The sequence below is a fragment of the Chinchilla lanigera genome, unplaced genomic scaffold (genome assembly GCF_000276665.1).
Source record: "Chinchilla lanigera isolate Chin_1 unplaced genomic scaffold, ChiLan1.0 scaffold00008, whole genome shotgun sequence".
Taxonomy (NCBI): domain Eukaryota; kingdom Metazoa; phylum Chordata; class Mammalia; order Rodentia; family Chinchillidae; genus Chinchilla; species Chinchilla lanigera.
The window spans coordinates 12,607,570-12,632,980 of record NW_004955409.1 but is presented as its reverse complement, the minus strand read 5'-3'; the positions used below and the strand labels follow the sequence as shown (position 1 = coordinate 12,632,980).

At 37.8% G+C, this 25,411-nt stretch overlaps 2 protein-coding genes across 3 annotated transcripts in view; both read right to left on the bottom strand.

Moving 5' to 3' along the window:
* Positions 1 to 734: 734 nt before the first annotated feature.
* Positions 735 to 10,722, bottom strand: Vcpkmt (valosin containing protein lysine (K) methyltransferase). Of its 2 annotated transcripts, XM_005376830.2 has the most exons (6): positions 9,964 to 10,722; positions 9,778 to 9,888; positions 9,539 to 9,611; positions 8,663 to 8,782; positions 4,872 to 4,976; positions 735 to 1,847 (listed from the first exon to the last, which is right to left on the bottom strand). In XM_005376830.2, the coding sequence occupies exons 1-6, from the start codon at positions 10,323 to 10,325 to the stop codon at positions 1,833 to 1,835; spliced, it is 786 nt and encodes a 261-aa protein (XP_005376887.1). In that variant the 5' UTR covers positions 10,326 to 10,722; the 3' UTR covers positions 735 to 1,832. The 2 variants fall into 2 exon arrangements, with proteins under 2 accessions (XP_005376887.1, XP_005376888.1); XM_005376831.2 differs by lacking the exon at positions 9,539 to 9,611 and having other exon boundaries at positions 9,789 to 9,888.
* Positions 10,723 to 10,815: 93 nt separating this feature from the next.
* Sos2 (son of sevenless homolog 2 (Drosophila)) overlaps positions 10,816 to 25,411 on the bottom strand; it is a gene marked incomplete at its 5' end in the record, with an annotated part of 79,813 nt that continues 65,217 nt past the window's right edge. Inside the window, 6 exon segments of the mRNA XM_013510338.1 lie at positions 10,816 to 12,501; positions 13,352 to 13,461; positions 18,094 to 18,135; positions 18,645 to 18,906; positions 20,095 to 20,211; positions 23,248 to 23,420. Of these exon segments, the coding sequence (XP_013365792.1) occupies positions 12,010 to 12,501; positions 13,352 to 13,461; positions 18,094 to 18,135; positions 18,645 to 18,906; positions 20,095 to 20,211; positions 23,248 to 23,420 (1,196 nt within the window).

Here is a 25,411-nt window from a genome sequence, read left to right as displayed (position 1 = left end):
GGCTCCCCATGCAGTAGGCCCTGCAGTGTTCTCTGATCCTATGATGTTGGCGTTATTCAACGGGAAGAACAATCTCTCTTAGCTTTGTTACAGAGGTATGCAAGTGAAGGCAATGGGTAAAGGAGTGGGCCTAGCAGGACAGGGAAAGGCAAAGTAAGCAAGGCTGTGACCAGCAAAGACACAGGGAGGCTGATGTCAGCCTGATTCCCCAGGAAGCTACGGTACAAATTGCACCTGTCTGGGGTAAAGAAGTTGGGCTTTCATACAGTAAATCTAGGGGCCAAAACCCACAGGCACTAACGTTACGTGAAAGGGAGAGGAGGGCGTAAGAGGGATGTGAGGAGTCAGGCTGGACTACTACAGTCAATGTCAAGCTTATTTTTTTAAAACAAATTTTACAATGTTATGGAACCAGCCAGAAAGTGGTCATCTGTCCTTAGATCTCACTAACAATGGCTAGGGCTAGTAACTACCAAAGCTTTACACATTTAAATTACACTCACTGCGTGAGGAACACTGCTTCACGAAATGTTATGGTGCTAGGAACAAACTATGTGAAAAAGAAGAGTAGAACAAACTGTAAAGCTTTAAGTGAGCCTGCGAGGAAAAAACTATTCTCTGATTTTGAGTGTCAAAGTCTCTAGGCAGAGCTGCTTTTCTTTTTCTGAAAAGCACTTACCTGTTTTATCATTTTTTTTTTCTTTAATTGTGTTTTTGATAGATTCACCCAGTCACAAGGTCTTAAAAACAAGGTTTATTTTAACACATTAAATGTGCTACCTAGCACCAACTGCCCGTGAGTGCCCGGATTCCATCTGGCTCCGACTCTTTGGAAGGAATGTGACGACGTGTCCTCGAAGCTTAGTCCGCAGATGGACGATTATCGCAACAAAAGACAACACAGAGGAAAAGACCCCTAGGTAAATGGAATTACATTTGCAGTTATCCAGCAATCTTTCTCTGTTTCATGTAAACAGGTTAACTTAACACCAGTGTCTCTGAAGTACTCCCCTGAATACACACACAAGGAAAACTGCACAAGCTATGGAAGTGCCTATGCCTCAGCTGGGCTTTCTATTCTCACTCCATTCCCAAGTGACGATCAGGCAAAGGTACAGTACCCCGTGTTCCCCTAATCTCTGGATTTGTCTTTTTAGTAACTGTTTATCATTTACTATTTAAACCACTCACATACCCATGGTGGAGGACATGAATAAAACTTTGGCTAATATAAGAATACAACACAACAGTCTCAGGTTTTTTTTTTTTAAAGTAAAAGAACATTTAGGTATTAAAGATTTATGAAGCAGAAGATAAATCTACTCATAATTATGTAAAGTGAAGCCTTTTAAATTTATCCTATCCTATCCTATCCTATCCTATCCTATCCTATCCTATCCTATCCTATCCTACCCAAACTAAAATGTGCTCCTTTGAATTTAAAACATTATACAGTAACAAAAGTGTGTCTTCAGAAATTGGATCAATTTATCTCCAGCCACCTGGAAATGTGCTGAGTTACCACGCTGCATCACTATTTCTGGCAGACTTTAGCTAACCTAAATACCAATTCTGAGGGACGGATTTTCAGTTTATTTAAGCAGAACTTGATGGTGAGCTAAGTAAACCTAAGTTGGATTTCAGGCCCACTGGCAGGCAGGCAGTATTTTTCATATTGCAGGCAGCCCATGGTGGTTGTCATCCATGTACCGGATCTCTAAGGACATGCTGGAAAAGTCTGTGAACAGTCGTCCCATGCTGCATTCCCATGCCGCATTCACATCGTTAGTTTACCCATATTGGCAAAGGCTTGGGTAAGACAGCTAAAGTTTTCATGATGGCAATTTCTATAAGAAAATAATGGATACAAAAATTTATTTCTTCTCACCAACTAAGTACTTACTGGGTACTTAGTACTAGGTAACATGCCCAGTAGTGGCTAAACACAATTCAAGTGAACCGTTATGTCTAATGTTTATAGAAGGTTCTCAGCAGACACCCAACACACAACCAACCACAGAAAATAGATACATTAGACATAATTAACATTATAAACCTTTGTGCTACAAAAGATATACTATAAAAAAATAAAACAACAGTCAGCAAAATGAATGTACTTGCAAATCATACATCTGGTGTGATGTATCCAAGATGTGCAAAGAACTCTTACAACTCTACAGTAAAAACACAAGTAATTCAATTTGTAAATGGGCAAAATAGTTCTCTAGACACAAGATACTCAGTATCATTAGTTATTAGAAAGTGAGAATAAAAACTACTACAATGTGATCCTATTTCACACCCACTAAGATGGCTATAGTCAAAAAGACAATAGCAACTGTTGCTAAAGTGATAGAGACATTGGAACCCTTGTACACTACTTGTGGAAAGTGTAAAATGGTATAGTACAGTGGTGGTGAACCTACCGCATGCATGCCACAGCCAACTGTTATCATTAAAAGCTTTAAAAGGTTCACCATCACTGGTATACAGTAGCTTTGGAACATTCCTCAAAAAGTTAAAACACAGAGCTCCTACATAACTATTATGGTTTGTGTCTCGATGTCCTTCTAAAGCCTCACGCACTCAGAGGTGGCGCTTTTTCAGAGATGGCTGGACCTAGAATGTGTGATGCTGGGGTTACGGGTGTGTGATTACTAAATTAGTCCACTGATTGGTTTGGCACCTCCCCTAAGTCAGGTAGCCTAGATAAGAATATAAAAGGGGCAGAAAGAAGCTGCTATTGTTGCTTGTGGCTTCTTGCTTGCTTTTGCTGTCTTCTGCCTGACATGACCTGTTTCTCCTCTGCCATGCCACCCTCCCTTGCAAGCCAACTATGAACTGAAACCTCTACAAACTGAGCCAAATAAACCTCTTCACCTTTAACTTTGGGTGTCACGGATTCTGTCTCAGCAACAAAGCAGTAACACTGTAGGTACGTACCTAAGAGACCTGGAAACATACCCTTATAGAAAGAACTTCTACATGAATGTTCACAACAGCATTACTCATTATGGCCAAAAAGTGAACCGTGAGTAGGATATGCATCAGTGAGATGTACATCTCCACACAAAGGAGTACTATTCGGACATAAAAAGGAAAAGGCTGCAGCATGCTACAATATGGAAACTCCATGGGGCTGAGGATTTAGCTCAGCGGCAAAAGCGCCTGCCTGGCAAGCGCAAGGTCATGAGTTTGGTTCCCAGTACCAGAGAAAACCCAAAAAAAAAAAAAAAGAAAAAAGAAACTCCATGAAAGAAAGCAGGACAAGAAGCCACATAACACGCTATCCATTTATATGACATGTGCAGAATAGGCAAACCCACAAGTTCAGAGATTAATAGTTGCCAGTAGCTGGGAACTAGGGAGATTAAAGAGCGACTGCTAACTGGTATGGGGTTTCTTTTCAAATGGAAACATTTAAAATTAGAAAGTAGTAATGGTTTACACAACTTTTGAATATTACTGAAAGACACTGAGTTGTACAATTTAGAGGGGGTGAATGTTATGGTGTGTGAATTATATCAATTTTTTAAAGAAGCCTTTATATCCAGAAATATAAAATCTTTGTTCCAAAAACATTCTACTTTACAAACTGAACAATAGCTTCAGCCAAAACTAGATCCCTTAAAAGTTCTCCTTTATACCTCTAACAGCAAGCCACATCAACGTTAGTTTCTTTGAGTTACTAATCCTATTACCTTCTTTTCCTGGATTTAGTCCTAACACCTACTCTTGTTCTTTAAATAAGTTACATTTGCTTTTGACTACAATTCACATAATTAGGAAACTTCATGTTGAACAAAATGAATCAAAGCAAATAGAAATAAATGAGGATTACTAAACGTTAGTATTGTTAATTCATAAAATTCTATGTCTCTGCCTTAAACCAGTCATGTTTACAAATGGTGCTGGGCACACAAAATGGATGAGATTTAATTCTTTCCTTCCACAAGGCCTAACCAGGTGTCGTAGATCACAACTTGTATAAAATGTGACTAAGCAGCACCACACAAGGGGAACATATATAAATTCTATTTAATTCCATGCACTTTTCTGACAGACAGATTTGCCTGGTTATACTTTGTTAAAAATTTTTTTTCCTTGAATGACTGGGCCAAGTTCAAAAAGGTTAGAATTGGCCTTTTAAACTCTCAAGGACATAAGAGAAACTTGCAGCTACGTCATCTGTCTGAGGCAATGCTGGTAAGTGTGGGCCAAAATCCACGTATTAAAAACTTAATTTCCAGCCCAAGGCACTGCTGGGAGGCGGTAGAAACCTAATGTGAAGACTACTTAATGGGAAGCCTTCTGGTCACTGAGGGTTCCCTTCAAGGGGATAGGAGGACCCCACCCCTTCCTCGTTTTGTTCTCAGCTGACCTCCACCAAATGATCATGCTAGGAAGTACCCTATCATAGGCACCAGAACAGCCAACCAATCATGGACTGAAATCATAAGCCAGAACAAACCTTTCCTCCTTTTAAGTTGACTGCCTCAGTTACTGTGCTACAATAACTGCTAACACACCTAATTACAACGCTGTATCATTTACAGCTGAAAGGATCACTGTGTGAAAAACCTGCCGGGCTGGAGCTTAGCTGAGCGGCAGAGCACTTGCCTAGCATGTGTGAGGCCCTGTGTTCAGACCCCAGCACTACACAAACAAAAGAGTCTATATACTTTAGAATAAGAAGCCAAAGCAAGTAAGATTAAGTAATCTTAACACTAAGTAAGCATTCATTTCTGAACCCAGTGAATTATCATAGCTATTTTACCACACCAAAATCAAGGCCCTGACCACACACTAAGCCCAGAGACAGTGCCCAGATGACAAAATCTCAGAGGATCAAGAACTGGGAATGTACTTACCGATTTTTTCTTTCTGATGTGTATAATATGAATATCTTCACTTCGATACTCTTCATCATGTTTTTCCAAAGGAATTTTTTCAAAGTCAAAGTCTAGCTGAAGAAGCTATAAATTTAAAAGAAGTATACTTCAAACTCAGTAATACGAGCTGACCTGTGGTGACATAAATCACAATGGCAGTTACCTCTAAAGGAGTACTAACTGGGAGGGGCAATGTAGAGGAATTCTGAGGTCTTGAAAATGTTCCACATATTTATGTTGAGTAATAGTTACATAGATAAGTATGAAAAATGGAGTCAAGCACTTGATGTATGTACTTTTTACATAAGTTTTACCTCAGTAAACATTGCTTAACAATATTAAAATTTTAAACCAGGTGTGGTGATACAGCCCTATAATCTCAGCACTCTGGAAGATAGAGGCAGAAATTCAGAGCCCAAGCCCAACCCGGGCAACTCTGCAACTTAGTGAGATCCTATCTCAAAATTTAAAAAAATTTAAAAAGGGTCTGGATCTAGCCCAGTGTAAAGGCCTTAGGTTCAATGCCTACTACTGTCCTTACTAATCTCAATTACATTTCATTTCAAAAGTTCAATGATATTCTTCAAGAAACAAATGATGTAATGATGCAGGGACGGTTTAACACATGTGTCATGGCTTGTGTTTTAGATGTTTCTCTAAAAGCCTCATGGGGTCATAGGTGGGGCTTTTTCAGAGGAGGCTGGATCCAGAGTGTGTGATGCTGGACTTGATGCACGGTGCAGTGCTAAGATCAATGGCACCAGGACTAAGGATGTGAGTGCTACCTGCCCTAAGGGCCTGGATAAGATAGAAGGGATAGGAAGAGCTGTGGTCATCCCTTTTGTTATCTTCTGCCCACCATGAACTGTTTCTCCTCTGCAATGCCTGTCTGCCAGGTGCCACCCTGCCCCAGAGCAAGATTTTGGACTAAAACCTCTATAAACTATGAGCTAGATAAACTTTTTCCCCTTTAACTTTGGGTGTCAAGTATTTTGTCTCAGCAACAAGAGAAAAGTAACACCATGTTCAAATCAATAAATATAGCACATAAATAGAATGAATAGTAAAAATCACATTAACATCTCAATAGATTCAGAAAAGGCCTTGGATAAATTTAACATCTCTTTATGATAAAAGCTGTGAATAGATACAGAAAAATCATACCTCCACATAAAAACAGCTGTATTTAACAAATCCATAGCCAACACCATATAGAATAAGGAAAAACTAAAAGCACTTCCTCTAAAATCAGAAACAAGACAAGGGTGTCATTCTGACCACTCTTATTCAATACAGTATTTAAAATTTTGGCCAGAGAAACCAGGCAAGATAAAGAAATGAAGTGTGATAACATGAAATGAAAAAGCTTCCATACTACAAAGGAAACAGCAGAGTAAAGAGACAACCTACAGAATGGGAGAAAGTCTGCCAGCAAATAATAAAAATATATAAAGAACTAAAAAAAAAAAAAAAAAAAGAACAATCCAATCAAAAATGGACACATGCTATGAACACTCTTCCCGAAAGAAGGACAAGTGGCCAATAAATATGTGAAAAAATGCTCAATCTTTGGCCATCAGGGAAATGCAAATCCTACCCTGACAATCTATCTCAACCTAGTCAGAAGGGCTATAGTAACTAAAGAATAACAAATACTAGAAATGATGCAAAGAAAAAGGAGCCCTTATATTATTAGTGGGAAGGGAAATTAGTACAGCCACTATGGAAAATAGTGTAAAGGTGAAGGGTTAAAATTAAGCACAGAAAGGTCATTCTTGTTCATAAGGCAGTGTCATGACCTTGCTCTAAAGATCAACGGGGTGCCCAGCAGAGCATCTTGTCATGACCAGAAACTCCCTGTGTGCTGGCCAGCTCTCAGAATGTCTCTTTCCCACCCATCTAAAAGACTTCGATGTTTGTTCCCTCAGGCACTTGGCCAGTTCCTAAGAGCCACAAACTCCCTGCCTCTGGTCACAGTTGGGACACTGCCACTTTTGTCTCAACTGCTATCTAAAGGGCCTCAGTGTTGGGGGAAGGGGGTGTCATCCACAGAGACCCATCCATGGAGAGGATGCACTGCCCTGACCCTTCCCAGTCAGAAGCCTGAAAGCCATGTAACAAGACTCCCAGTTTTGGAATTGGAATTTCAGATGTTGAAGCTCTTCTGATGTGGTAATATAACTTTCTTTCTGTACTTTCTCTTTCTTCTGTGTAACTGTGTGTCAATTAACAGTTAATTAAACTTAGTTTTCTACTGCTTTTACGGTGGTGTTAGAAGCTTTTGTTTGTGAAGCCGGACCTCTAAACTAAGGAAGTGTGACTACTATAGCCTTGTTCAGGCTATAGAAGGTACTTCAAAACAACTAAAAATAGAATATGATCTAGCTATGCCATTCCTAGGTACATACTCAAATAAAATGAAGCCACTAACCAAAGGAGATACCTGCATACCCATTTTTATTGTGGAACTATTCGTAACAGACAAGATAGGAAATCAATCAATAAGTGAATGGATAAAGAAAATATGGTACCCACACACAAAATGCAGTATTACTCAGCTATAAAGAATGCAGGAAAAAGGATGGAAATGAAGTACATCTTGTTAAGTAAAGTAAGCCAGACAGAAGGACAAACCTCCCTGAAAGCAGAACAGAGACTTTTAAAGAAGGGGACCAGAAAAGTGGAAAACAGAAGGTAAGAAAACAGAAGGTAAGAGAGGGTGGATACAGTCACAAAGCATGAAATACACACATATGAAAATGCTAACAGTAAAACCCATAGTTTTTACAGTTAATACGTATTAATTGTAAAAAAGCAGGATATGTAAGTAAAAGAAAAACATGAAAGTAAAAACCCAGAGTAGTCTGTTATCTGAGAGTCATATATTGGCTTTCTCATTAAGCCAAAGTAGTCCTTTCAACAGACAAAAACTGCAGTGCCATATAAATGTATCCTCAAAAAGTTATTTGTAGCCCGGCATGGTGGCGCATGCCTGTAATCCCAGCATTTGGGAGGCTGAGGCAGGAGGATGGCTGTGAGTTCAAGATGAGCCTGCGCTACAAAATGATTTCAAGGCCAGCCTGAACTGCATGGTTAGGCCCGCCTCAAAAAGAAAAACAAAAAAAAGAAGTTATTTGTAATAGGATAAATTTTTGCCCACATAAAGTCTAGCTTACACTGGTGGAAAAGGATAAAAGATACATAAGGCGCTATATGCAACTTCTGCAACTTCCTGTGAATCTTAATTTTTCAAAAAGACCCTGAAAATAGATAGGTACACAGGTAAGAAGTTTCATTAAAATGTAGAGAAAGAGAAATAAAAACTTATCACCTCCACATTTCTACCATGTAGTCTCCAAAAGTAATATATCTATCACTGATATGTTCCCAAAAGCCCACTTTATATTAATAATTAAAAACTTCGGCTGGGGATATAGCTCAGTGGTTCTAGCGCCTGCCTGGCAAGCACAAGGTCCTGAGTTCAATTCCCGGTACCAAAAAAAGAAAAAAAAAACTTCATCAGAAAAGACTGCCCCCATTATTATTTTACACTGTTTTGTGGTTACAGTTTCACTAAATTAGAAAAGAGAAATGAAGTGCCAAAATATAGAGGGAGCCTTTGCAGAATGGTGAGCTGTAGAGGAGCCCTTCTCTCCTTGGGTTTACACAAACTGAATTGTTTTCCCCTTCCGAATTTGACATAAAATGTCTCAACAGTCACACAGTCTCCTTCAACAGTGACCACCACGAACGTCGAATAGAGTACTTACCTCAAAATATCTTTTCTCAATTTCTGGATTTTTCCCCATTGTACGTTGTTCATAGCAACATATGATACAAGTTTCAGATCCACTGAGATCTTTTAGAGTTTTCAGCAGTGGCTCCAAAGACTAAATTTAGAAAGAAATATATTTTTTATGACCTCAAAAATTTTCATTACAGAAGAGACTAGGGGGGTGTGGAGGATTAACTCCCCTATAATTTATTCATCTTTGAATCAATGCAACAAAGCACATGTGTTTAAAACTTCTGTAACTGCCAACCGGCAAACTCTTGTCAACTAATCAACCATCATATTGATTTCACTTTGGAGAAAAAAAATTCAAATGAATTTTAGAATGTCCATGGGAAAACAGAACTGACTTCACTCTTAAAAGTTTCACTTTAATCTAATTTAACATATGATTTAATCAACAATTTACAAAAGTAATCTGGCCCTAGGTTAAAGGTGAGTTGGCTTAATGCTAATTATTTAAAAAGTGATGCCCACAATAATATTTAACTGATATTTAAAGAAAAATCACCCCATGGATCTAATCAATGTGGCCGTAGAACAACGAGTTTTTTACAATGCAATTTTCTCTATATTACGGTTAGCGCATTCAGTGGGAATAGCTAAGGAAAAAATATGGTGACATTAGTTTTTCGTAACAGGTTCAAATATAGAAACGCTTTAAAAATTTTACTGAAGTCTCTAGTAAAAGTGCATATAGCACTTTCCAACATGCTTCACAGGCCCACGTAGTCCTCTCCCTAGCACCTCACCAGCTATACCATAAATACTGTGAATTCAGAGACGTTAAAATGTGAAGAAATACATGCTGTAGGATGCACGAAATACGGTTCATTCACTCACTAACACTCACCTCTTCGTAATATATGCAGTCAGCCATCAGTATGTAGTCTGGCGGTGAAGGAAAGTCGTCTACCTCTGACCCCCTTAAAAATGTCAAACAAGTACTTTTAACTGTTATTTTAATTAAAATACTCTTGCTTTGCAAAAGAACCAAAAAGCCCCCTTCGTATCAACCATGCTTTCAGTAAAATGCAATTTAAAGCAAACTAGAAACGGTTGTCTTAAAACAAGCTGAAAGGCCATACAAACCATTTCAGTACCTTGGCTTCAACAGAACCAGTGACAAGATGCTTGTTCATACTAATGTTCATCTTCAGCAAGTCTTGCAATTCCTCAAGATCGGTGACTACAACATCTGCCCTGAAAGACAACGCAGACTGAGCCGAAGCACAGGCGGGGAAGCCGGCAAAGCGGCGCCCTCCGGCCTGCTCTTACCCAAGCGTGGCGGCCATGAGCCCCACGGCCCCGGTGCCCGACCCCAGCTCCAGCACCGACCGCTGGCTCAGCGAGTGGGTCCCGTCGCCGGAAAACCCCGGCGACTCCAGGTATTTGGAAAGGACAATGGCAGCATCCCAGACAACGCAACCCACGCCGCCGGAGCTATACTGCTGCAGACGTAGCACGGTGCCATCTCGTTTCTCCAAAACTCTCACAAAGCTCCGCAGCGGATCCTCCGCCGGGTCGTCCGCCAAGGACTCTCGGGGAGACGCCATCACCGCGATGCCTCGATGGACCACGCGCGGTGACGTCACACCCGCGCGCCCCGCTTCCTGCCGCGGTGGGGCGTCATAGCGCATGCGCGCGTTGACAAAGCCCGGAAGACAGCTTGACCGGTGCTTGTCATGGCGGTGCGCTAACCGCTTGCCCGCTCCCCTCTATACGACGCTTGGCCTAAAGAGAGGGCTTTTAAATCACGTTTCCAGCCAATACTGTACTAGTATTATCTGCTTTTTAAGGAATAACGCATACTTCAGAGTGTTTTTGGCTATTTGAAGGCTGACAGTTGTTACTGTCTTAAGTCCAGGCAGCTTCCCAGATCCTACCAAAGAAGTTTCCTATGGTGCCCCTTGTTTTCTCTAAGAATGCATAAAAGTGGTTGCTGGAAACTTGCCGCATGCATTTGACAGTGATGACACCCCCCCAAAAAAACTTACCTCATTAAAATTCTTTGGGATTATGTAATTTTAGTCGCATCAAATAGTGAAAATGTGTGTAGTCATACATACCTACCCAGGGGACTCAACAATTTCCCCTTGTTCCATATAATGAAAACACAGATTTTAGAAGTCTTGTAAAAATTAAGACTGAGGTGATTTATTAATCTTGTTAAGAACTCTGATACAAAGCACAGTAAAAAGGCCACAGACCAGTAAATAAACAACGTGGCTTTTGGCTACTTTACAACTGCTGCTACCGCACTATCAGCAAAACGCTCTTTTCATCACTTTGAAGGAAGGCGTCCAAATGGCAAATAAAAGCTTTACTTCTCTGATTTAAAAGTTTAATAAAGCTTTAAGTATTTGCTGGTTTAAATATTACCAATCTAAAAAATATATTTCTTTAAAATTTCAGTTAACATGAGATTTACAGAGAAAGTTGCTAATGATTTTGAAGGCAAGGGAGTCTGTTCCTACGCCATAAGAAATTTTCCTTTGAATTTATGAATTAGTAAAGTAGCAGATTGTATTATAGGCCTCAAGTCACTTAAATTTATATAGGTTATTAGCATTATCTTTAAATATACAATATAAACAAAACTGTACATATATGGCATATTAATTTTGTTTTCCAAAACAATAGGCAACTCATCAGCTAAAGACATCATACTCTGCAAAAACAAAAGGCACATCTGAGATACATGCCCTTTCCCCTCTATCACTGGATTATGTAGTCTTTGTTTACATTTTGACAAAATAAACAGTGCATTCTATTATTTTCATTCTGTTTTTCAATTTTGTCTTCAGCAGCAAATACTGGCATTTAAGACATGGCATTAAAGAGTTTAAAAACAGTGGGTGTTATTCACAATTCTCCTAGATGTAAAAACTAGAAGTAAAAACTAGATGTCAAAGAGGTTTAAAAATCAGTAACACCATATACCCTCTATACTTGTGTAAATTCATGACCTTAAAAAGGCATGTATTACTTAAATTTGAAAAATTCCACAAAACACTATCCCCTTTCAGTGCAATCACTGTCACTTTAAACTGTATTTTAGAGCAGTCTACAGTGCAAATATAAATTCATTATACTGGCCTTATGGCAGCACTGAGGATCCAAGACAAGGTAATGCTACTGATCACCTGAGGATAATGGTGAAGAACTTTTGTATTTTTATTTATCCAATTCTTAAAAGCTTATTTGATCAGTAGCATTTTAAGAGCATTATTTGTAAAAGTACTAAAATACTATGCCTTTTTTGAATAAATTAAAAAACTTTACAAATACTATTCCAGTGTCAATGACTACTTATGGCTAAGGTCATTGAGGAGTTTCTGCATTTTCTAGCAAAGGCAGTCTGTACAATGGGGGGTGTGAAAGCTCCCGCTTGTAAGTCTTTGGTGGCAGTTTTGGTAGATGAGGGCTTGAATTCTGCCGGGGCGGAACAGGGGGAGCTGGGGGATGAGCCAGACTGTTGTGACTTGAATTGAGCACATAGCATCGACGTGGCACCCTTGGAGAGGGCGTGCTAGGAGGAGTGCTTGGTGAATTTGGACATGTAGTAACGTCTCTATGAAGATGTCCCAGTGGAGGTGGCTGAAGATTAAATGGACAGTTTATAAAGTGTTCTGGAGGCCGAAGGGGAATCGGAGGAGGGGTGTCAGGAAGAGGATCTCTTGGCGGTGGTGGAGGTGGACTATGTAGAGGCCCATCAAATGCACCAGTAGGAACAGGAACTCTGGGTTTTACCTTTGGAGGAGGAGGCTGTCTTGGTGGAATAGCAGGTGGGTCATCATCGGATTTCATAGTTCCCTTAGAAAAAAATTAGGTTATACTTCTATTTTCCTGAAAAATTTATAGGCTTTTTTAAAAGTGAAAAATTCTTGTGTCAAGTCAAATCTACAGACTCAAAATAGATTAACTGGTTTAAGTGATAACTAGATTTGTAAATTACTTCCAGTTTAGTTCAGGGCTCAGTTTAAGATTTGCATATAGGATGTTTTAATTGAAGTCTTTAGAACGTAAGGCCTCAGAGGTTGTCCTATGTTACTTTGTTTCATACAGTTCAGAAATTTATAAATTTTAATTGTAATAGGTAAGTGCAAATAACAGTTTATAAACATGAAAGCACATGATGTCAAGGGGACATAGAGTCTGACTTCTGCTTTCCTCAGTAACACTTACAGTAGTGGTTCTCAAAATGTGATCCAGGGCCCAGCAGCACCAACAGCTGTAGGAAACTTGTTAGAAAAGCAAATTCCTGAACTCTACTTCAGATTTACTGAATCAGAAAATCTGGGGGTAGGTTCAACAATCTGGCTTTAACAAACTTTCCAGGTGATTCTCATGCAGCCTTAAATTTGAGAAGACTGGTTGAAAGTTTGAAGAGTCCTTCAAACACTGAGTTCTGACCATCTGTACCAGAGAGAAAATGTTTCTCTGAGTATCTGTGAATTTGTCTACCTTCTTTTTTTTAGGAAAGGTTTTTATGAAGATACACAACTCTTGAAAATTTTCAAATGTATTGTTTTTAACAATACAAATGTTGAAAAACCATGAAGGGTAGCCAAAATATATCCGACAAATTCTTTATGAAAATGAGCTCCACTTTGACGATTCACAACTTTAAATAACTCAAGGCAAATCTAGGTCAGTTGACTACCTTGGAATTTGAAGCATCATGATCAAATTTCTTTCGAGGAGGAAGAGGAGGAGGAACCAGCAGCTCTTCACTTAGTTTATTTAAACTACCACACGAACTGAAGAAAGACTCTGGGGGGAAGAAAAGACTAGTTTAACTACAATTCACAGTACAATTATAAAACAAAATTTCACTGCAACTTGTGCTATGGGACTTGTCATACTGTATGATCTGTTACACAGCTCACTGCTGGTTTACCTATCCTCTATGTTTATCTATGTTGGCTTATTTATCCTCTATGTCTAACAATGTGTATTTATTTTTGTATCTGTGGCACAGATCGCAGAGCCTGGTACCTGGTAGGTGTGATAGCTAAATAAAGGCACACTGCAGTATTTAGTTAAGATCAGTAAGATTCTGCTCTTCCAAAAAGCCTCTGTAAAATCTAAAATAAAACCATGTTTGTATATTATGTAGTAAGTAACTTCCGAAGAAAGACCATCCTAAGCAGAAACCATGTTATTTCTGAAGCAACTGAAGCAACTAGAAGCAACACAGGTAATAAAACTTCCATAGAGGAGACCAAAAAATAGGGCTGTATCATGTAACTCTCTCTGCAAGTCTCTTAATGATAAAATATACATTATAGGATCAATTTAAGCAAATTTACAAAATAATAAAATATCAAGGGAAAATTACCCGACAGGTCAACTGTACACAGAGTAAGAATTATTTTCATTTAGATCTATTTCACCTTTTTTGTATGACTTTTTAAAAATCTTTAATTACGGTCCAACTCCCTATCTGTCTCTCACAGTTACATAGTTATTATAAAGGCAGTAATCAAGTCTTCTTTGTCCTTACACTGAGATTGGGTTCACAGAGTTAAAATGGGAAAGAAGTTGAGGAATTTAATTTTAATCATGCTAACAACTGCTTATGGGACACTCATGTAGAGATTTTTTAGCCAGGTGTGGTGGTGAATGCCTGTAATCCCAGCACTCAAGCGGATGAGAAAAGAGGAACCCAAGTTCTAGGCCAGACTGGGCAGCTTATGAGTGGGCAGAGTAAGCAAAACAAGCAGAAATTCATATCCTTATGGGAGCTTATATTCTGGCTTGGGGAGAGAATAAATAAGTGAAAGTACAATTGCTAAAAATTCTAAGAAATATTCGGTAGGAGAAGGGTGTAGAAATAGGAGGGAGAGGAGTAGTTTTAAATAGGGTGATTAGGGAAGACCTCATTAAGGAGATACTAAGCAAATGCTGGAAGGAGGCAAGGGAACATATGAAAATATGTTCACTCCTCTATGGAAGAGTGCAGCCATATGAAAAAAGAGCATTACAAGTAGAAGGAATAACAAGGCCAAGTCCTGAGACAGTAATGTGTCTTTCTATTCTGGAGGCTGAGTATCCGGAGCAGAGAAACAGAGGAGAGAAGAGTGAGTGACAGTGTCTACCAGACTGAAGGAGCCCAACCCTTACAGCCCTAAGAAGGAAGTTTCAGCTTTTACTCTGAGTAAGATGGAAAGCTTTGCACACAGGCACATGAAGGTCTAACTTACATCCCAAAAGATCGTTCTGGGTTGCACTGAAAACATACCCAAGTAGGTAAAGTGAAAATTTAGGATGCCAGCATATTAAACAGGGTAAGATACTGCAGTGGTCTGGACCAAGGTAGCAGCAGTAGAAATAAATGGTAAGAGATGGTTAATTCTGGACGTATTTTGAAGGTAATCAAGATTTGTTGATGGGTCATACCTGAGGTCTTAGAAAAAGAAAGAAGACATATCATTATGTCAAAATATGTCTAATATTTTTGGTAAGTAACAGGACAGATGCTGTAAGAACTGAGATGAGGAGGCCGTAGGAGGGACAACTTCGAGGGGGACAATAAGAATTTACTTTTGGAGATGATAAATTTGAGGGTCCTTTGGGAGGCTGGGGCAAGAGGATTGCTGCAAGTTCAACACCAGCCTGGGCTACAAAGTGAGCTTAAGGCCAGCCTGAACAGTGCAGTGAGATCCTGTCTTAAAAAAAAATAAAAATTTGAGGGTCCTATCAAATAACTAAATAAAAATGTCACATAGGCCATCAGATATAATGAGCCTAGAGATGAGAATAAAAATTCTGTCTAGAGAGACAAACTTGGGAATGATCACCACTTACATGATGACAAGTGTGAAGAAAAAAATTCAGGAATGGGTCCTAGGGCTTTCCCATGTTAACAATATGGAAAGATGAAGAAGGACCAGCGTGAGAGACCAAGGAGCTTTAGTGAGGTAGAAGAACTAAGAGAGTAAGATGCACAACATGACCTATATGCATGTGACTTTTTCTAAAAAACTTTGAGGTACTTTGTATAAACAGGCAAAGACTTTTTCTTGTTTGCCACTGAATCCCTCCCCTCATGCTTAGCACAGTAGCTAGTACAAACTAAGTGCAGAAGTAAGTGCAGGTTTGGGATCAGAAGGGTTTCAGATTTCAGATTTTTTCAGGTTTTGGACCATTTGCATACACATAATGAGATATCTTGGGGATAGGACCGAAGTCTAAACACAAAATTCACTGGTAGTTCCTATACATCTTATACACATAACCTGAAGATAACTTTATACAGTATTTTAAATAATTTTTATATATGAAACAGAAGTTTGTATATGTTGAACTATCAGAAAAGTGTCATTATCTCCCATATTTAAACACAATGTACACACATATGTAGACAATCTTTGGTTGTTTAGTATTATGGTTTGGATCTAAACTGTCTCCCCAAAGTCTCACATGTTGAGATGTGGAACCTCTGAAAGGAGACTGCATGACAGGGGTTAAACCACTGACAGTCCAGAGCTGAGTATGCTCTTAGCAGGTCAGGGTTGGCTGGAAGAGGAGGGTCACTGGGGATATGACCTGGGAGGGTATATTCTTGTCCCTGGTTCCTCCACTCTCTCTCTGCTGGCTGGCATGAGCAACTTTCCTCCACCCTAACTTCCCACCATTCTGTTTCTGCCTTGGTGCCAGCAAACCATAGACTGAATCCTCTGGAAACTGAGCTAAAATAAACCTTTCCTTTACATTTCAGGTACTGAGCTGGGTGTGGTGGCACACGCCTGTAATTCCAGCACTCGGGAGGCTGAGGCAGGAGGATCATTGCGAGTTCAAGACCAGCCTGGGCTACAAAGTGAGCTCGAGGCCAGCCTGACCTGCATAGCGAGCTCGAGGCCAGCCTGACCTGCATAGCGAGACCCTGTCTAAAAAAAAAAAAAAAAAAAATTCAGGTACTCAGTATTTTGTCTAATACATTTGGCATCACTACCATTCCTGACTCTAAATGTATATGCAACCAATAAACAATCATTTTCTTTCACTAATTCACACATAGGTGCTTAAGACTAAAAACTATGACATATCATTGGAATAGTGAAAAAAGAATGTACTCAAGGTAACTAAGCCCCATAGAAGCATTCTCCTGAATACCTAAATCAGATGTTAACAGCAAATGTTAACAGCAACAACAAACAGTATCTTTAAATCACAGAGCAGGGGCTGGGGATTTAGCTCAGGGGCAAAGAGCCTGCCTGGCAAGCGCAAGGTCGTGAGTTCGGTTCCCAGTACCGGAGAAAAACCAAACCAAACCAAACAAAACAAAAAAATAAATAAATAAGTCACAGAGCAAAAAAGCACGTACAAAAACAAAAACCACAGGGAGGGACTTGCCACAGTGTCCTCTGGCATGCACTAGGTCATTTTACTACCCCTTTGGGTATGCTAGCACAGGGAATCTGGGCTGCATGGAAAAGATATAGCACAGCTGATGGGGAAAGGAAGGGTCTTTTCCTCCAGGAAAGCCAAATAACCCATCCAAACACAGGCACGCACATATGTATGTGCGTGTCTGTGTGTGACTGTGTGACTCATCACTTCAGGTCAGGTGTGGAATTTTTCACTTGTGGTTCTCATGTTAATACTCAAAAAGTGCTTGGTTTTGGAAGATTTCGAGTTTCAGGATAGGAATGCTCAATCAGTAGTAAATTTTCTGTTGAGTTGGTAAGACCAAAGGGTGTGAACGTTTTTTATGGTTTAATATATGCTACTTCCAGACTGCTTTCCAAAGGAGTTATATTAATATACCAATGTACATGGGGTAAGTACTGTGCTGATTAACACAGCCTTGATCACACTTCTGATGGAGGGTAACTTTGTTACATGTGAGACTAACATGGCAACTCATTATTATGTAATTAAAATTTCTGAAGTTGGGCACAGGGCACACACCTGTAATCCCAGTTACTTGGGAGGCTGAAGCACGAAGATTGAAAGTTTGAAGCCATCCTGGGCAACTGAGTCAAAATAGAAAATAAAAATGGCTAGGTCTGTGTTCAATCCCCAGTATTGTACCAAAAAACTCCCCATTAAACAAAAAAAATAAATTTTAGATTCTTAGTCATATTGAACATTTATCTACTTGTTTCTCTATGTCTTTCACTTGATATAAACTACCTATTCATGTCCACTATTGATGGATTTTTAATTTTTCTCATTTTCTTTGAGCACTTTTCATGTTTATTATACATATTCCTGGTTCTAAAATGGCACAGTGGTACGGGCTGCACTGTGTCCCCTTGAAAGATATGTTGAAATCCTAATTCTGGTACCTGGAATTATAACCTTCTTTTCCTAAGCCCCCAAATATCCAAATACTAATTTAATCGAGTAATTACTATTTTCAGTCATTTCATTAGAATCAAGTCATACTCTACTTACTTGATTGTGGCAAGAGCACTGGAGCAAAGATGCTATTGCTGCCTAGTGGAAGAAGAAAAACAATTTGTAAAGTCAGGGAATATGCAGTTTTATTTTTTTAATGTTTGCATAAAGCAACATGTAATAAACACATGGCCAGGATTTTATCACCATATTTTGTCATGTTAATTTTCTAATAAAAAGAACCTGGCACTTGTACCTAGAACAGTTTTCCTTTCTTAGTATAAGCACTTCCCCTTCCATCATATTCGCTTCCACTTTTCCTCACAAACTTATGTGCTTGTTTTCTTATTCACTGCCTATTGTGCCCTTCTGAAGAGTAGTAGAGCCCAAAATGTATTAAATAAATCTTTGTTGAATGAATAAATTAGAAAATAATATAAACAATGTACAAATAACCCTTTATTCCCATGTTAATTACTATTTTCATATTTAGATGTCACTCTTTACACTCATAGAGCTTGTCAAGGATTCTGTAATTCTCTAATTAAAAATGCAAGAATTATCTGAAACACAAAATCCCTTTTTACCAGTGTACATCTAATGCTTACCACAGGAACTATTGAGATCCACATCTAAAAACACACTAAGGTCTGAAGAAGCAGAAACTGGTGGAGTAGATGGTGTATTTGGAGAGGTTGGTGCTGACACTGTTGATTCCAGCTCAGTTTCAGCAATCCGACTAAAGCTTATCTTATATGGTTCTCTTTCCAATGGTGTCGGATGACCTCGTAAAGTGCCTGAGGTAGAGCCATGTCGGCCTGTATTAGGCCTTATTCCAGGAGATTTTAAGGAGAAAGTTGATTTCCTAGGCTAGGAAAAGCAAACATAATTAACATACTAGCTGGAGTGTGTGTTCTTTAAGACTTAAAGAGTTATGTTATTCATTCTCAAGCACACATGTTAAAAGAGTACAATAAAATCCCAACTTGCAGGGGCAGATTATGGCATTTTCGTAGTAACTTCTAGACTTCACTGGATTAATTTTAAGATGTACCTGAATACATGCAAATCTTTTTCCCTAGCTCTAGAAATAAAATACTGGAAAATTGACGTAAAAACAACTTTTTGTTCCTAAAACAATTGAAATCTAAACTCTTTCAAATCATCAGTGTCAATTTTATAAACACTTACTGGGAACATAATTTTTTAGGCTATATATTTTGCTTTGTGGTTTTTTTTTTAATCTTCTTTTCCATTTTCCTAATGATAAACTTCTACAACAACATTTAAAGTCTTTGGTGAAAACTGCCATCACTGTTTCCTATTCTAGCAGTGGTAACCTAGTGAAAAAACACAAAGTTCAACTGTGCCAAGATCAAGCTATGTAGCTTTTTAAAAAAAAAATTAATTCATCTTTTGGAGCCTCAGTTTTTTTCATTTCAAAATAAGGATAAGATCTGTACCTACAACTGATGTGACAATGAGATAACACGAAACTACCTAGCTTACTTTACTGCCCTACCCAAAGTTGGTATGTTTATAAATGTTTTTATTTCCTTCCATATCTTGCTCTACTTCTAGCTACTTAGAATCAACCTTCCATTCTTTCTGTTGCTACTGAAAGCCTAGAGTACCTAGGACCTATGGCAGTGCGCTCTAGTGAGAAAGATGGGTGCTGGTGGCAGTGATGGACCTCGGAGCCCCAGTGGCAGAGGCCAGGGTCAAGCCAGAAGAACCGCAATACATGTGCCTACTCCTTCCCAGGTCTTTCAACTTCCTCTCCTCCATCCACCTACCTGCTAGGCTCTCACTTTCTTACAACTCTTCCTCCTATATTAGGAGGGGTCAAAAATGGACAGATAAACAAGTGGTACTAACATAAAGGAAAAATCAGATTTTAACAAAAGGCTGATTACCTTTCCCCAGACTATATGTAATTTTAGAAACAGTACACTGCTACAAAACATCTAAAAATAGCTACTTAATGTTAAGGGAGAAAGCTGAAAATAATATTAATTTTAAAAACAGAAAACATTTCCAAAATTATAATGAACTTACAAATCGAGGTGGCTGTTTGCAATTTCGGGGTTCAATTTCTAGCGACTTGTTGAACAAATAATCTGTAAACTCTTTCTCAGATGAACTTCCCATGGGGTTAAGATTTTCAAAGAACCTCTGGAATTAAATGCCAATAAGTATATACTTTAGATCTTATGAAAGTAAGATTTTATTTAAAATTTTAATGTAAATGATCTCATTTTTATATAAAACTTCAATTTCTAACTAATATCTTAACTAATTAAGATATTGTAATATCTGGAAAGTTCAAAAGGATTACATATTCTAATCTCCCTACCTGTGAATAAGAATGTATGTAATTTTTATACAAGCTATATTGTATATTACAGTTCTATAAAGAGAAAATTTTTATTATCATCTTAATGGCTCACTTTTCCCTTAGCACATTTTATTCTCACTCACTATAATAAATGATTCTCATTAGTAAGCTATCAAAAGTGTTTGGGACTAAAATTATCCTTCAAAACCACAATAAAATCTTGATAATCAGAAAAAAAGATTAAGTTCTAGTCAAAGGTAATTTCAGGAATAATTAAAAATTTATCTGTGTTAGCCTTAGTACAAAAATATTTTTATCAAAATTACCAGAAAACATTTCCAAAGCGTGAAGATTTTAGATAGAACATTTAGATGATTCAGCAGTGTCAAAGAAAGACAGCAACCAGAGACCTCACTATTTACATTTTCCTGTTAGAATATCTTCCTGCCGGGCATGGTGGTGCATGCCTGTAATCCCAGCGCTCGGGAAGCTCAGACAGGAGAATCCTTGCGAGTTTGAGGCCAGCCTTGGCTACAAAGTGAGCTCAAGGGCAGCCTGAACTGCAGAGTGAGACCCTGTCTCAATTAAAAAAAAAAAAAAAAAGAGTATCTTCCAATATTTTTACTATGTGTGTGGATATATGCATATAAATAAGTATATTCTTTTGCAAAACTGAAATAACACATTTATTTTAAATATTTTGTTTACAGTCAACTAGCTTGCTTCTATGCAGCTTTCTATGAAGTACAAATTTTAACTCTGTATCATCAGACATATGTTTCAGAATTTATTTCACTAATCCCCATATAGGTAATGATTCACACAGAAGTCTTCTAATTCTCTGATATAATAACAGACTCCTCATGCATAATTTTTTCTGTATATTTAATTATTTTAGAAAAATCCTTAGAGACAAGTAACTGGGCAGGGGATATAGCTCAGTGGCACAGCGCCTGCCTGGCAAGTGTAAGGTCCTGAGTTTAATTCCCACTACCAAAAAAACAATAAAAAAAATTACTAGTATTTAACTTTATTTTTTAGGGGGCTTAGAAGCAAATACAAAAACAGGTACCAATAAGCAAAAAGAGCTTTCAAATTTGTAGTATAAAATCTTGTTTTTCAGGCATTCTGCCAATTTCAAGAAAATTATATTACTTCACTAACAGAAACAATTTATTCTCATAATCAAGTTAGCTAAATTAAATTATATGAGAGCCAACAGTAATTTAAAGACTTTTAGAAAGAGGTAACATCTGTATTCTTGATATTTCTCACCTTTAGCCATATTTTAAAATACTATTCATATGATTAAGTATGGTTTAAAAATTGACTATCTACTTTGTCTACATTTTAAACTTACTTTGATGTAATAATAAGCTTTTCCTACCCACATCCGAAATGCTTTAAATGATGGCAAAAAGTCTAGAATGATCACAAGAGACATGAACACTACAAATACTAACCTAAGTACGTTCAACTATAATATGACTTTATTTCTCTGGGGAAATATATTGTGAACTCTAATCTGGGCTTTAAGAATACATTTCTTTAGCCCAAGGAAGCTCTATATCACAGAGAGTGAGCCAAATGAAAGAGGTGGCCAGCAGCAATAGTTATCACCATTTTCTTAAAAATGGGTATCTGTCTTCATTTTCCTAAGTGGTGAGATTTAGGTCATTCATTCTTGGAATTCTAGCATACTTTAACTAGGAAACAAGAATAGTTCCTATTTCATAATTGAGGTAGGTAGGAATGACTATAGCTATTTTCACATCATATCCCCAATCTACAGACTATGTCTAAAAGTTTAGTACAATTTTTAATGTGACAAGTAAATTCATTCTGATTGACAGTTATACTATGTTCTCAACTTCAAATAAATATGGTATAGTATGAATCATCTGACATATATATAATTAGTATTACAATCTAATTTACAAGGTACCCCACACATTTTATAATATCACAGAATCACTATTATGTACTGATGCTCAAAACAGATCACTTCTTGAAAAAAATACTTACAAAGTCATCTACTATGCAGAAGATGACTATATATCATTTTTCCAACCATTCCTATTTAAATACATTGATCCTATGAGAGATGAATTATTTAATGTTATACTGGTTCATGTAAAAATACCTAAAATGGCTGTCAATGATGGTATTAGTAGTACTGTATTAGTAGTAATTTTCTTTTTACAGCATGGACATAAGAAAAGCTCTTCCATTCTACTTTGTCATTCACTTTCTGGAAATGTTACTTGAACCAGCTGTACACAGAAACAATACTTTTGAGATAGTATTGTGACTACAGATAGTGCAGATATCTAGTATTTAATACTACTGATTGTTAACTCTTACTACAGTATGTCCCCAACTTACAAACATTCGAGTTGTGAACTTTGACAGATATACTGTGTAAGATTCACTTTCAGCCAGGCGTGGTGGCTCACACCTGTAATCCCAGCACTTGGGAGGCTGAGGCAGGAGGGTCATTGTTGCGAGTTCAAGACCAGCCTGGGCTACAAAGTGAGCTCAAGGCCAGCCTGAACTGCATAGCGAGATCCTGTCTCAAAAAGAAAAAAAAAAAAAAAAAAAAAAAAAAAAGACTCACTTTCATAAGTTGGCTTACAAACAAATCCAATTATAAACAATTCTCCCAGAATGGAAATCATTCGTAAGTTGAGGACTTACTGTACTTTTTTTTGGTACCGGTAATCAAACTCAGGACCTTGTGCTTGCCAGGCAGGTGCTTATGCCATTGAGCTATATCCCTGGCCGTTGTATTTTTAAAATGAAATAAGTATCACAATATGTGATTATGGTATTTAATGAGTTCTCTTTTAAAGATAAGCAAAGAAAATATTTACCCTTATTTCTACTTCTATCCGTAAACAATAAGGCTGATTCTGATACTGCTGAATTTCTCCAGTAATTTCAGCTACTTTCCTCCTTTTACTGAAATTGATTAGATCTTTGCCTTTCTTTTTTAAAAAATCATTGTTCCCTTCTTCAGTCTTCAGAATATTTGTTAAATATATTCCTAATGAAAAAAATAAAGAGAAGTTATTTTAAAATTGGCTTTTAATCAGTCATTTGGGAAAACAATTGATCTATTAAAACCGAAAGACATACTCTAGAACTCAGCAATTCTCCTAAAACAATAAAGTAAAACTGATAGACTTTATGGTTCTCAATTCAGAATTTTTGTTAACACTAAAAGAATTTAAAATAAGAAAATAAAAGTTATTAGTCTAAGAAATGACAAATCGAGCTTTTACAACACTTTGTAAACAAACTCTAAACTTTAAATTTATTTTAATCAAACATTGTCATATTTGATTACAAATACTTAATGCCAATGATCTTTAGCTTACTAATAAATTAACTTTAAATAATCTTAGTTAATGAGTACACAACTAGATGCTTATTCAAAGCCCATAATTTAGGTTAAAAAAAATTACTTCTCCCCTTGGCAATAAAAAAGTTTTTAATCCTTTTTTGGTATGCATTACTACTTATTCATTTAAACTGGTGGTTTTGATAAGATGGCAATTTTTTTTTCTGCAGGCAATTTTATCTCACTGGAGATATCTGGGAATGTGTGAGGACATTTCCAGTTATCAGAGTGAGAGGGTGGCAATGGCAGCTAATGAATACAGGCCCACATGACAAAGAGTTATTTGGCCTAGATATCAATAGTGCTAAGGCTGAAAAACTTTTTTCTTCAGTCCATTTATAATTGTAGAGTTTTTCATAAACACAAAACCAGCCTGAGTGGCTGTTCCATCTTTGCCAGGTAAAATCATCTCAAACTGAATTATCCAATTTCTCCTGACTCTCAATCACTTTCTTTTTCCTTGATCCTAGAGGGGAACAGGGAGAGTAGATATTTAATTTGGTATTTCCAAACTCAAATACATTTTCTACGTTCAGAACTTTGCTATAGTTGCTTTATTTATACTCTCTTCTTACTTTTCCCTAACTGAAATAGAAAAACCCTGCTTCTTTCTCAGACCCTTGTATATGTAAGTTCCTGACAGTTAAACCTGAGTCCTGCTCAGGTTCACAGGTTCCTTTTATAAGAACTCTAAAATAAATCTTTCAATTTCAATAGTACAGTCATGGGTCACATAATGAAGTTTAAATAAACAATGAGTTGCACATATATTGGTGCTACCATAAGATTAAAACGGAAGGCCTGAGAGAGTAGCTCAGTAGTATAGCATGTGCTTTTACCAGGCACAATGCCCTAGGTTCATTTCTCAGCATCAAGACAAAACAAAATAGAACATCCCACAGAAAATTAGAATGGAGCTGAAAAATCGTGCAGATATTGTAACACTGTACACAGTACTCCACTATGTGTGCTCCTGCTGGTGTAAACCAACTTACTGCTGCTGTCCATCATAGAAAATTATAGCACATCAACCTGGTGGTGCAGGGCCATAATCCTAGCTATTCATAATTGCAAATTCAAAGCCAGCATGGGTAATTTAGTGAGACTCTGCGTTACACGGGGCTTGGAATAGAGGGCTGAGAATATAGCCCAGCCCTCCCTGGGCTCAATTCCTAGATCCCTAATACTGGAAGAAAAAAAAAAGTATGACAGACCACATATATGACAGCATTCCCACAAAACTATCGTTGAACTGAAAAATTCTCCATGCCTAGTGAAATCACAGATGTAAAGTCAGCGTAACACATTATTCATGTACTTGTTATGCTACTGGAGTAATCAAATCTGTGCTTCCATTTGTATAAAAGCACAGCACTAAACAGTAAGGAACCATTTGAAATAATAATGACTATGTTACTGATTCATGCATTTATTTCACTGTTATGGTTTGTGTCTAGATGTCCCAACAAAGCCTCACGCGGTCATAGGTGGGGTTTTTTGGAGGTGGATGGATGTAGAATGTGTGGTGCTGCAATCAAAGATGTGATGCTGGGCTGGGGATTTAGCTCAGCAGCAAAAGCTCCTGCTTGGCAAGCGCAAGGTCGTGAGTTCGGTTCCCGGTACCGGAGAAAAAC